The sequence below is a fragment of the Onychostoma macrolepis genome, chromosome 02 (assembly GCF_012432095.1).
Source record: "Onychostoma macrolepis isolate SWU-2019 chromosome 02, ASM1243209v1, whole genome shotgun sequence".
Classification (NCBI taxonomy): domain Eukaryota; kingdom Metazoa; phylum Chordata; class Actinopteri; order Cypriniformes; family Cyprinidae; genus Onychostoma; species Onychostoma macrolepis.
In genome coordinates, this window is record NC_081156.1 from 16,395,866 (window position 1) to 16,409,750 (window position 13,885).

The window sequence follows — 13,885 nt, forward strand, 5'->3', positions numbered from 1 at the left end:
ATGCAATTAAACTTTATTCTACTGGATGGCTGAACAAGAGCCAAGTGGATAACTAAAACAACAAATATGAGACACGCAGAAGGTCCATTTGAGCTTTACTCTTCATCATGTCCCTTCTGTATAAAAAAGAAGAAAGGGAGAGATTATCAGTTGTGGTAAAATATTTTAATTACATATGTTCTCTAAAAATTAATTGCATATCAATGTAGCAAATATATACTTTAAATGAGCACTTGAAAAATGTGGGAATTACAACAATTGGCTTGAATCAGGAATAGATGCAAAGAAATATCAGTCTGCTTAATCACTGGCCTTAGAACCGACATCACGACTTTTAGCACGCAGTTTGTTGACTTGTGACTCTGCAATGTCCGCTCTTTCTTCTGCTTCATCAAGTTCATGCTGGATTTTCCGTAACTTGCTAATATGTGTGTTGGCTTGTTCCTCCTAGGATTATCAATTCTGAGATTAGAGCCTGAATTTAATAGTATTATTTATCAAAAAAGTTTGATATTTGGGCTAATACTTACAGCTTCCTCTGCAGCCCTCTTGTAAGCCTTGACCTTTAGCTGAAGCTTATCAACAAGATCTTGCAGACGAGCCAGATTCTTGCGGTCCTCCTCAGTCTTTTAAGACAAATTATAGCAAAGAGACTTGAGAATTTGTTGAATGAGAATGTCGTTGTCATCACATTTTCTATAGGTGTATTCAGTAGTGAAATTATTATTTATTTTTTTTACCTGGTAGGTCAGTTCTTTAATACGTCTCTCATATTTGCGAATTCCTTTTACTGCCTCGCTGCTCTTCTTCTGCTCTGATTCTACTTCATTCTCCAGCTCCCTCACCTGTTGGCACAGTGTGAAAGAGCTTACAGAGTGCCACTTGCAATAGTCAGAAAACATTGTTGGGATTTATGGCCGGTCACTCACCCGAGCTTCTAGTTTCTGGACTTGTTTCTTGCCTCCCTTCATAGCAATTTGTTCTGCTTCATCCAGGCGGTGCTGCAGGTCCTTAATGGTCTGCTCCATGTTCTTCTTCATACGCTCCAGGTGAGCACTTGTGTCCTGCTCCTTCTTCAACTCCTCAGCCATCATGGCAGCATCGGTTATGGCCTTCTTTGCTTTTTCTTCAGCATTCCTGCATTCTTGCACTGCCTCTTCCACTTCTGTCTGAAGCTGGGATATGTCAGTCTCAAGCTTCTTCTTCTGATTCAAGAGGCTTGTATTCTGGACAAAGGAGGCATTTGCATTGAATTAGAAGCTGAATAAATGGATCTGTTCAGAATTAAGAATACCCAAGTCGCATACCTGGGAGTGCAGTAGCTGCACTCTTTCACTGGTATCCAGCAGCTCTTGCTCTGCAAGCTTGCGGCCTCTCTCAGTTTGCTCAAGAGCTGCTCTCAGCTCCTCTAGTTCAGCCTGCAGAAGGTTGTTGCGTCTCTCTACAATTGCAATGTTCTCCTTGAGATCGTCATTTGTTCTCAGAGAGTCATCCAGCTGTAGCTGAGCATCCTAGAATACGAGTGCAAACTAATTAAGACAAACATTTCAACAACTCTCTAACCCTCCAAAAGCTCCCATTCTTTGTGTGTCTTACTTTCAGATGTGCTTGGACACTCTTGAGTTGTTTTTGAGCCTCTGCTGCTTGTCGATTTGCCTGACTAAGCTGGATCTCCATCTCGTTTAGATCCCCTTCCATCTTCTTTTTTATTCTGAGGGCCTCATTCCTGCTTCGTGTTTCTGACTCCAAAGAACTTTGCAGAGTATCGATGGTTCTCTGCAAATTACGTTTGCTCTGCTCCATCTCTTCATCCTTCTCAGCTAGTTTGCGCTCAATATCAGCCTTTATTTGGTTGAATTCTAGCTGAGCTCGCAGAATTTTACCCTCCTCATGCTCCAACGAGGCCTTTCAAAGAAGATTGCGATCTGTTATTTGGTTTGCAAGACAATTAACCTTTAAGAATAGAATTTAATAAAATAATCTAGAAAATAAATTTTACACATAATTGCATGAAATTCTGACATCTACATGTCAAGGAATAAAGCTGCATCTGCCTCATACTTAAAACTTACTTCTGCCTCTTCCAGAGCAGACTGAATCTCACTTTTTTCCTGCTCCAGCTGTTTTCTCATTTTCTCCAGTTCATGAATGCTCTTTCCTCCCTCACCAAGTTGCTCAGTGAGATCAGAAATCTCCTCTAGATAAAAAAATATTGCATTTTAACATATTGCCTTATTTTCTCCAGCCTTAGTGATAATGTCTCTACAGTGCTATCTATAAATTCTACATCTTCCACAACCACACTTTAAACAAACCATAAAGTCTTTTCAATATTTACATTTATTTATTACAATTTGTTTTAAGATTAATTGCAAAGTTACCTTGGAGATTTTTATTTTCTCTCTTCATGGTCTCCAGGTGATCTAAAGATTCTTCATAGGAATTCTTCAGCTTAAAAAGTTCAGTACTCAGACATCTGGCCTCCTTCTGAGAGCTCTCTAACTCAACCTGTGACTCTTCGTACTTCTGCTTCCACTCAGCCAGGACCTAAAAGCAATTTATTTTTAATGTAAATAGATTTTAGAATCACATAATCAAAAATATTTTGTTAAGATCAATCCCAAATCAAGAACCATGTTTGGTAACCTTATCAAAGTTTCTTTGTTTCTTGTCCAAGGCTGCTGCAGCTGCATTAGACCTCTCCAAGTCCACCATAAGGTCTTCAATCTCATTTTGGAGTCTGTGTTTGGTCTTTTCAAGAGATGAACATTTTGCATTTATGGCTTCAACAGCTTCTTCGGCCTCCTGCAAACGTTGAGCCAGTTTCTTCCTATTTTAGAAAACAGAACAATATTAATAAGATCATTTTGTTTGCATACCCTAAAAGAAATGCATAGACATTTTATTATATTTTTACCTTATGTTTGGGGAAGCTTGGCCAACTAACAGAAAAACTTTTTGTTCGTCTTACATTTTAAAAGAAACATAACACAAACAAAAAGCTTATCTGTCAGTAGAAAAGTTAAAAGTTTGGAAAAGTCCAAACATATATGAAATTCTAAATAGAAACATATCTTACTTGGCTTCCTCCAGTTCTTCTGTTCTCTGGATGGCATCAGTTTCATACTTGGTTCTCCACTGAGCCACCTCAGAATTAGCTTTAGACATGCCTCGCTGTAGCTCTGCTTTGGCCTCCTGCTCCTCCTCATACTGCTCTCTGAGCAGATCTGTGTCATGACGGGCTGACTGTACAGCATGGGCTAAGGCATTCTTCGCCTGGTGGAGGACACATTGTTATTTAGCAGATCAACAAAAAGAATGCAATCAATTTTTTAAATATGAATCAGACAATGTTCATACTCCGTTCACACCTTAGTTTCTTCCTCCAATTGCCTTTTAAGATCTTCAGTTTGCTGAGTATAAGACATCTTGCTTCTAGTTAGCTGGGTGACAAGAGAGTCCTTTTCCTCTAGCTGTCTTGAAAGTTCACCTGGGTATGTCATCATGCATTTTATTATTGTTGGTGTTCTGTGACTCATAATGACTGAAAAAAGTTATTTGACAGCCTTACCATTTTCAGATTGTAGTTTAGATTTTTGCATTGTGAAGTCATTGATACAACGCTGACCCTCCTCATATTTCGTTCTGTATTCATTCATTTGATCTTCCAAAGACCTGCAGGTCTTCTCAAGATTTGCCTGAGCAAAGTAAATAATTTGGCTAGAAAATTACATCCCAGAAAGAAAACGAATATAAATTCTAATTTATGACTACTTGTATTAATAATACCTTCATCTTGACAACATGTTCCATGTTTGAGACCACATCATCCAGCTCGAGTCTGAGTTCACTTTTTTCTTTTTCCAGTTTTTGCTTGACTCTTTGAAGATTGTCTATTTGCTCTCCCAAATCTGCCACACTGTCAGCTTGTTTCTTCCTCAGTGTGGCGGCAGTGGCCTCGTGTTGTAGAGTGGCCTCTTCAAGGTCTCTGCGAAGTTTCTGAAACTCAGTTTCCCGTTTCTTGTTCATCTCAATCTGAGCAGCTGTAGCTCCTCCAGCCTCCTCCAGTCTCTCACTGATCTCCTCCAGCTCTCTGGCCAAATCTGCTCTTTGTTTCTCCACCTTGGCTCTGGCAGCTCTTTCTGCCTCAAGCTCTTCCTCCAGCTCCTCAATACGTGCCTATTATCATAAATATGTCAGAGTTGTCTCTCATGTCTCATTTAATTTTTTCCATGTCAATATGCTATTTGTGTGTGTGTGTGTTACCTGAAGTTCCTTCAGTTTTTTCTGTAGCTGAATACAAATAGTTTGTTCATCCTCAATTTTCCCATTGAGCTGACTGATCTCAAAATCTTTCCTATGATTGAAAAAGAGATGTTTACAGTCCTTAGCCTTAGTCCTTAGAACATACAGATTGGACTGTAAAAGAATGGAAGAATTTGATTTACTTTTTTAGACGCTCCTCTAACTGCTGTTTGTCATTCTCCAGGTCCATTAAGCTTTCCTGGGTTAACTTCAAGTCTCCTTCTAGTTTCCTCTTGGCTCTTTCTAGATCCATCCGGATCTTTTTTTCTTGCTCAAGAGATCCTTCCAACTGGTATAAATAATTCAACATTGATTGCATGGTCATTTGCTTGTATCAAGAATATTAAACGTAGTTGTAAATTGTAAAACTCACATCATCCACTTGCTGCTCTAGCTTTGCTTTTGCCTTGGTGAGGGTGTTGACTTTGTCCTCCTCACTTTGCAGGTCATCCAGTGTCTGCTGATGAGCTTCCTGCAAGGCCTTCTTCTCCTTGGTTAGCTTTGCAATGATGTCGTCCAAAGCTGCCATTTCCTCTGTCAGGTTCTTCACCTGCAAAAGAGTATTAAGTTCTGAGTGTTCGTACAATATAACTGTGCATGTGTGTGTGTGTTGTGTAGAAAAACATTCCAGACCTTGTTCTCAGTAGCATGTTTTTCTTTCTCCACTTTAGCCAGAGTTAGCTCCAGATCATCAATATCTTTCTTCAGTTCAGAGCACTCATCTTCCAGCTTTCTCTTCTTAGCTGTCAGCTCTGCGTTCATCTCCTCCTCATCCTCAAGTCGCTCTGTGAGCTCTTTGGCTTTTGCCTCAAGCTGGATCTTGTTTTTGATGAGCTGGTCGCATCGCTCTTCTGCGTCACAGAGATTGTCTTGCTCCTGTTTTTAAATGACTGAATAGTTTTAAAATCATTTCTATCCTGCAGAAACACATTTACTTCTACAATTCAAAGGCACAAAATATTAACTGACCGCTTGGACTTGAAGTTGTAGGTCATTCTTCTCTTGGAGAAGAGATACCATTTTTTCTTCTAGTTCTTTCCTTCGGGCTTCAGATTTAGCGTAAGCCTCTTTAAGCTTGGCAAATTCATCTTTCATATTTGCCATCTCTTTTTCTGCTTCTGCTGACTTTAGTAGAGGTTTGATCTTGAAGAATAGCTTCATCCAGGGCCAATTCTTCACTCCCATGAAGGCACGGACATTCCACTGTATAACTAGTAGGGCATCCCTGTGAGGACATTCCATTTTTATGTCAGAAAATATCACAAAAAGTAGCAAATTGTTACGGCAGTGCGTAATATATAGAATTCTTGCCTTCTTTCAACTATCTTCTGGAACTCAACCCTTGCAAGGAGTCCTCTGGATCTAGCTTGAATACCAGTAATAATTAGAGATAGTCTTTCATCTCTCATTTCTTCCAATTGACCCAGTAAACCAGCCTTGAAGAACACCTAAGCAGAATTCATTATAGAAACATGCATTTTACTCAGTTTTACGTGATCACTGTCATCTTTGCTCTCATATCAAATAATAGATATAACATCACTCTTCAGATTAATGTGAGTTTTCACCTTTGTGTGTCCAAATTTATATTGATTGTGATCAATATCCAGTGAACTCAGGAGTTTCTCAGCTCCTTTCCTGCTGTCTATGAATTGACCTTCAGGTATGGCTGCAGGGTTTAGGATTCGGTACCTGTAAGTATAGAACATCTCTAATAATGGAAAGAGTTGTTGTGAATTTAGAGTTTGTGTCACAGAATAATAATAACCTCTGTTTGAAATCCCCATAGAGGATTCTATTGGGGAAGCCCTTCCTGCAAATCCTGATGCCCTCCAGTACGCCGTTACAGCGTAGCTGGTGCATGACCAAAGGGTTCTCCATTGCACCAGGAGTCTTTGTCTCATTAGGTATGATGCAGCGCACAAAATGAGGGTGAGTTGATCTTAGGTTTGTCATTAACTTATTCAAGTTTTCCTGTAGGGAAGAATGTACACACAATTTAAGCTATTCAATTATGTTAAGGAGTACTTTCAATTACCCCCCCAAAAAAATACTGACATAGATCCACTGGAAACACCTTCATCACATTAGCATACATTATCTTTTTTTTTTCTTTTTTTTTTACTTCTTCATTGTGTATGAGCATTTGAGTCTGAAATGCAATTACCCTGTGAAGCGCAGACACAGTTTGGAAGGAGGAGCCCTTCCTCTTACTTCCACCACCTTTACCTCCCTTAGCATTCTCTTGAGTTGGTCAAAACAAGGTACAGAAATTATTGTAAAGCAGTAGTATTTAAAACACTCACAAGTGCATATGAGATTCTGCTGTGCATAAATAATTCATACATACATACCAGGCTCTGCCCCAGCATAATTAGCAAAGAGCATTGACAGGAGCTTGACTGTAGACTTTTGAAAGAGTCCAACAACAGTCTCATTCAGTGGGTCTTTGTTCTTCACAAGCCAGTTGTTGATATTATAGTCAACTGTACCAGCATAGTGAATCAGAGAAAAATGAGACTCTGGCTTCCCTTTGATTGCTCTTGGTTTCTGAAAGTTGTTGGATTTCCCAAGGTGGTTGTCATAAAGCTTTGCTTTAAAGGTTGCATCACTAGCTTTGGGAAACATGCACTCCTCTTCAAGGATAGACATGATGCCCATAGGCTGAATAAAGAAGTTGATAAGACTGAGTTACTGACATAGCAGATAGCCTTGTTAAACAGTTAGAGCACCATTTATGTATGGGGACTTTATCGTTAGCACTACTTACTTTCTCAATGAGATCAATGCAGGCCTGTAAGTCCATGCCAAAGTCAATGAACTCCCATTCAATCCCTTCTTTCTTGTACTCCTCTTGTTCCAGCACAAACATGTGGTGGTTGAAAAACTGTTGCAGTTTCTCATTGGTAAAGTTGATGCAGAGTTGCTCAAAGGTGTTGAACTGTAGTTATTATGTTTATTGAAAGGAATTGAAAGTATAAGTTAGACAATAATATGCATTTTGAACTTGACAACATGAGGATTTATCCACGAAGACTTACATCAAAAATCTCAAAACCAGCAATATCCAGTACTCCAATGAAGTATTGACGAGGTTGTTTAGTGTCCAGAGACTGGTTGATTCTTACAACCATCCAAAGGAACATTTTTTCATACACTGATTTGGACAGTGCACCAATAGCGTAGTACACCTGAGCACAGAGAAGCATTTGTATGGTTTTCTATTACATGGATAAATGGGCATCCTTTCAATACTGACACTCCAACTCACCTGCTGGACATTTTGCCCTTTGGTAACCCACTCATTTCCTACTTTCACTCTTGGATGGCATAAACCTTTGATTAGGTCAGCAGAGTTGAGGCCCATCAGATATGCAACTTTGTCTGCATCTGTAAAATTATTAAGATTTTAATCAGATATGTTTGAATTTAGTTTGCTACTTTCTAATTATACTCTACATACCTTCAGTCCCATCAGCCTCTGCTTGCTCCTCCCTCTGCTTTTGTTTGAACTTCATATTGCCATAATGCATAATTGCTCCAATCAGTTTATAGATGCCATTTTTCTCCTCCTGAGTAAAGCCTAGCACATCAAACGCTTCCTAAAGTTTACAGAATTGGAGGTGTCATATGAGAGCTTCACAATAACAGAAAAAAAGGAGGTAAATCAATTCATTCTTACATCAGTGGCGAGTAGTTCTTCGCCATCATTAATTGAGGCTACAGTTGTTTCTCCTTGAGAGATGTAAGCGTAGTCATAGGGGTTATTGGTGATGAGCATCATCTCTATTTTAAGAGAGAAAAAGAACCGTCAGTTTGTAAAACTTTGTAAAGGCCTTTAATTACAGGATATATACTGCGTCATACCCAGCAGCTCAGGTTTCTTCTGAGAAAGGATTTGGTAGAAAATGTGATAGTCCCTTTCAGCTTTAAGCTGGAATGTCACCCTTGACTTCTCCAGAAGATCTGATATTTAATATAAAAAATAATTAAATGTTAGTTTTTGATCTTCTGTTTTTTGTAACACCAAAAAAAATTGACTGAATTCTTACATGTCTCAATGTCAGCAGAGGCCAGCTTGCCACTGGCACCAAAATGAATTCGGATAAATTTTCCCTAAGAGAATTGAAAATTATAATATTATGAAATTAAACAATGAATGAATTAATAATTGTATAAGCTACTGAAAATGAATCAGTATGTCTTATAAGTACCTAATGCCTAAAATTTGTTGAGAGACACTCAGTACTCGATTCAAATAACTTTAACTGCAGTAACATCTGATACTAAGGCTTTTTTTTTTTTTTTGCTGATTTGAATGTTTTATATCATAATTATATAAATACTAAAGATATACTATCACATTTATGATGGCTCAGGGTGCAGTCTTCCATCTGCCAACCCTATGTTCTCTTTATATCATTTTGGTTTATCCAGCAGAGGGTATTCTCACACTATATATGTGATAGCATTGTGACATGCATGCTGTACATTAGCTGAAATTGGACAACTATTTACATGTTCACTACAAGTTTTACATAAATGTTCAATGCTGAAGCTTACAAATCTTGAGGAGTTGTCATTTCTGATGGTCTTCGCATTACCAAATGCTTCCAAAGCAGGATTAGCCTGGATGATTTGATCCTCCAAGGTTCCCTGTAATGAAACAGCAAATGTTTAGTTGTCTTTTCAATCAGTTTATTTTCAATGAATGTAGAAACAGATGACAGTTATGAAAATGACACTTACCTTTTTTTCTGACCCATCTTTCTTTGCTGAGCCTCCAGCTGCAATACTTGCAAAATATTGAATGACTCTCTTTGTGTTTACAGTCTTTCCTGCACCAGATTCTCCACTACAGTAACATAGAACATAAAAATAAATAGTTTAAACCTTTAGCATGACAAGAAATATTTAATTAACTAAGGAATGACATTAAAAGATAAGCAATTTTACTTACGTGATCAGAATTGACTGGTTTTCCCTGTCTGAAATGGAGAAGACTATAACGTTACTAATTCTTGAGTTATGACTTCTATATTGTCGATCTTTACTAGGATAATGCTCATCCAGAGATTAGTGCAGAATTAAAAAACCTTCACAAAAGTCTACACCTCCCTTGCCTAATTTGATAATGCTTTCAGCTAGAATACAAGTACTCTCAGATCTACAGAGCAGAGCAGATTTGTGACTTTGTCCATACCTGTCAGCATGTACTGGTAGGCATTATCAGAGATGGAAAAGATGTGGGGAGGAGCTTCACTCCTCTTTTTCCCTCTATAGGCTATAACCACCTCCTGATTGTACACTGGTAGCCACTTGTAAGGGTTGACTGTGACACAGAACAGCCCGGAGTAGGTCTGTGGGAAAGGGACAAGTAAAGTTCAGTAATTGAAGCTAATTAGGATATATTCTCAAGTGACACTGAACTGGTCTGCTCTTACGTAGATCATCCATGCTGCATAGCGCTCTTTGAGGTTGAACAGCACAGCTGGCTCATGAAGGAAGGTGAACATTGCCATGTCTTCGATTTTATCAAACTTTGGTGGGTTCTGGGGATGAATGTCAGCGTCCTTTACAGTGACAGTCTGTTAGAAGCAGAAAAAAAGAATTAGAATAATACTTTCATGCAAAAGTGGCATCAAATTTACAATTGTAACATTGCTCCAAAATCAAATAATTTTGAAGCTAACATTTTGATTTAGACCTTTATTTATTTTATTGTCAGGTTATTAGAAGTTTCAAAATTATTACAAATTATTGCTCATGTTTTAAGTGACCACTTGTACCACTGAAAATGTACCAATATATATAAACCAATATAAAATATGAAATATCTCTTGTCTTAAAAATAGCTTACTCTCAAAATGCTTCTTCAGATCATGTTTATTCAATTATTTGAACCTACCTTTCTTTTCTCAGTCACTACAGTGACTTTGTCACCTTCACGACTGATGACTGAAGCTTTCACATACTCTTCATCTGGATCAGGCACAAAACACTCCTTTTTCATATCAAATGGACGAGTTTGTGCTTCCAAACGCTCTCGATCTGACTTCCGCAGGTAAGAAGCCGCTGCTCCAAACTCTGCCATCTGAGCGTCCGCCATGATTGCCTTGTCTGGAGATAATAAGGTAGGTTAAGTCCATGTTTTTACAATTTTGCTATGATCAAGCAGTTGTATTTATGATAGCTGAACATTTCCTTACAGTTTGCTACCATATGATCATATAAAAACCAGCTTTTAAATATAAATCTAGAAAAGGTTCTTAAACATAGAAAATATGCATGACTCTTACCTGATGTGCACCAGGTGTGGCGGCTAAAGAAGAACCTGTCAATGTAAATATTGTTTCATTATTACTCCTTAATGTTTTAAACTTTGTTACATCACTAAACAACCCATTACTTAAAAGATGTAATCAGAAGAAAGCAACACAATAAGAAGTAAAACAGATTTTAGAACAAATTTGTATCATTTTCTATTAAATGTAACATCATGCAGTTATGGTTCAAATCTTACCCTCAGATAAAACCTCTGACTTGTCTGGAGACCAACCATGAGATCTCTTTATAAAGGAAGTCACCCTCCCAAATTTGGGGAAGGCATCCCACAAGGCAGGAATGCTATTGCGTCTGAGCACTGTTAGGGTGCAACGAGGGTAGTTATGGGTATTAGGGAGAAACAAGAACCTGCTAGGTGAGTTAAGTCTTATCTTTGTTAGATTTGTTAGTGCTCCATATTAGGTTCTCGTTGATAGCAGAGCACTAATTTAGGTCAGCTAAAAGAGTTAAGTGGTTTGCACTTAAATGAAATGTGAATGATTAAAGCCAGACGAAGTTGTACATTGAAGAATAGACATCTGAGGTGAATATTACTCCAAAACTTGGGACAAAGGAGCAAGATATTTATAGAAAATTCCATTTGTCTGTTCTTGTGGTAAGCCATCAATGCATTACTTTAGTGCCACTCGAGGCTTTAACTGGCAACAAAGGGATTCAAATGCTGGATGTCTTAACAAACTTTAGATGGAATTCTATATTTATCATCCAACATTGTTTAGAATACTCAGGAGAAGGTATCAGATTTCAGTAAAGTGATACATTTGAACTGCATGCCATGTGGGCTCTCAATTACCCAGAGAGCTTATGGGGGGTTAATATGCAACATTGTGTTTTTTGTCAGTCTTTGCAGAGACGCAAACAACAATATCAGATCCCCTCTGAGTCTGCATCTATATTAAGCATCTTAGTCTGTGAGATTATCCAGGCGACAAGTGTTGAACAGCACACACAGTGGTCTTTCACAGGTGTCATACCTCAAATTCAGTAAAAAAAAGATAAAAACTGGAGTCCCCTGGGTAGAGAACAGTGTAGACTGAGGTTATTGCCGTGCCATCCTTCATTATCATCCACCACCAGCAAGTGTCTCCCACAACAACCCGTACTGTTGACAACCCATTGTTTCTTTGAGGACAAAGATAACCCTGTGAAATTCCTGCAGAGTGGATCTCACTGATTGAGGAGTGAAACCACATCATACTGTGAGCCTTTGGACCTTACTTTATGTCTCTGCCTGGGATCAACTATAGCCCGTCACCTGGCCATTTTAGGTGTCTTTCCTCATAAATAAAACCAAGTGACAGGTCTACATAGAGACCCATCAATATTTTATGGTATGCTAAAATTCTTGTAATGGTATAGAGTCCTGTACTCATGTTAATTCTTTTTTTGAGGGTACACAAGTTGGTATTTCCATGCCGATGTCCTTGGAATTTGTTGCAAATGATGAAAGGGGAACTAATCCATAGGCCTCATGGATGGACATTCTGTTCATATAGTACAAATGAATGCAGACAGAAACACTGAAATTGTGTTTAAATGCAAGTACAAAAGTACATAATTATAATAATATTGTCAAGTTACTGTCATCAAAATGGTTTATTTTTTCTCTAACTGTTTGTCCATTTAGTACTTGAATACAACTGAGTATGATTGGATACAACTGGCAGACATAACTGAAGGTGAGTACCCTTGACAGTTACCACACAGAAAGGGTCAACAGATAAACAAGGAGTTAAGTGCCTATGACAAGTGATAAGACTGTTCTATTCTGACACCCAGCCACATCTTTTAAACGATGACTGGCGTCAAAGTGCAAAAGGAAGTGAGAAATGCCAAGCCATTGCTGAAGACTCAGTAAAGATAACGATGACCTCTCTTTTCCAAAGTCAGAGCAGCACTTGACAATAGGAACGTCATTCTGACTTACAGGTATGTGCTTTAAAATTCATTTTGTTGTCACTGGTCATTAAATGAAATCACCACTGTCTGTGAATGTGTAACTATAATAGCTGGCTGCTTAATTACACTTGTCATGGGATTACACAGATATCCCCAAACTGTGTTGCCAGTTTTATAATTTAATGTGACATTATTGACCATGTTATCAAGAATTATGAATACATATGCAACTTGTGTATTTAATATGTTCAATATAAAATTGAAGTGATATAAAATGATATATATATATATATATATATATATATATATATATATATATATATATATATATAAAACTATCCTTTTACATTATATAAGAAGTAATTTTTCTTTAGCTTTTGTGTTTCTGTTTTATAGCATGATAGCCCTTGGTAGTTTGTGCACATTTTTGTAATATCTGTACGTGAAATGCATCTAAGATGGTCTGGCACACTGAAGTATCAGTGCAGCTGTCTGTGGTTATATGCATACGTGCTTCAGAGTTGCTTTCCTCTTTCTGTCCAATCTATTTTGAGAACCCAAGGCTTTGTTATATGTCTTTCCATTTTATACATATAGCGCTTCTCTATCCGACACATAAAACCCTCAATCCCTGTTGTGATGTAGCATGTGCAGTGAAGTTCTGCTCAGTACATTGAGTTCATGATGCTCATTATTTACCTTTAAAAATACAACATATGAAAATTACAACATAAAAAAGTTACATTGCAGTTACATTGCTTCTCGATTTAGAATTCTATATAATCATATCTCTCAATGAGGCAATTTAAGAAACACATTGAAAACCAAGGGTTGTGATTTATTATTTACACTTTCCACAGGAGATGTTTAGTATTAGAGCCCAAAGTGATATATGTTTGAGGCACAGCTACAAAAGAGCCTGAGAAACTCTCATACACTGAAGCATCACTGTGTATCTTTTGATAAATAGAACCTATAAAGTTTTTGATCAAATATATCTCGGGGGGGTATGAATTTTTTATATAATGTGTGATCAGATTAATAATGCTTAATTGTTACTTAACTTACGTGAAATTAAATTTCGAAAAGAGCACTTAGCTTGGATTCTACCAAGTTTTCAAAATTATTACAAATTATTTCTCATGTTTTAAGTGACCACTTGTACCACTGAAACTGTACCAATAAACCAATATAAAATATGAAATATACCTTGTCTTAAAAATAGCTTACTCTCAAAATACTCTTCTACAGTCCTGGTCAGAATTGTTGGTACCCTTGGTAAATATGATCAAAAAAGGCTGTGAAAATAAATCTGCATTGTTTATTGACCATTTGA

General features: G+C 37.6%; 1 protein-coding gene across 1 annotated transcript; it reads right to left on the reverse strand.

Moving 5' to 3' along the window:
• myh7 (myosin heavy chain 7) lies at window positions 1-10,936 on the reverse strand. The gene is made up of 39 exons (XM_058759913.1): window positions 10,829-10,936; window positions 10,605-10,639; window positions 10,214-10,425; window positions 9,750-9,893; window positions 9,509-9,665; window positions 9,266-9,293; window positions 9,055-9,160; window positions 8,869-8,961; window positions 8,358-8,421; window positions 8,173-8,271; window positions 7,988-8,091; window positions 7,769-7,907; window positions 7,577-7,695; window positions 7,347-7,496; window positions 7,076-7,246; window positions 6,660-6,969; window positions 6,473-6,549; window positions 6,074-6,279; window positions 5,874-5,997; window positions 5,617-5,753; window positions 5,275-5,530; window positions 4,939-5,181; window positions 4,679-4,855; window positions 4,449-4,594; window positions 4,267-4,357; window positions 3,790-4,179; window positions 3,572-3,698; window positions 3,372-3,490; window positions 3,080-3,276; window positions 2,647-2,830; window positions 2,382-2,547; window positions 2,073-2,197; window positions 1,597-1,905; window positions 1,308-1,511; window positions 930-1,226; window positions 741-845; window positions 531-626; window positions 313-447; window positions 1-116 (listed from the first exon to the last, which is right to left on the reverse strand). Exons 3-39 carry the CDS (start codon window positions 10,412-10,414, stop codon window positions 96-98), a joined length of 5,817 nt encoding a protein of 1,938 aa, XP_058615896.1. The 5' UTR covers window positions 10,415-10,425; window positions 10,605-10,639; window positions 10,829-10,936; the 3' UTR covers window positions 1-95.
• Window positions 10,937-13,885: the final 2,949 nt, after the last annotated feature.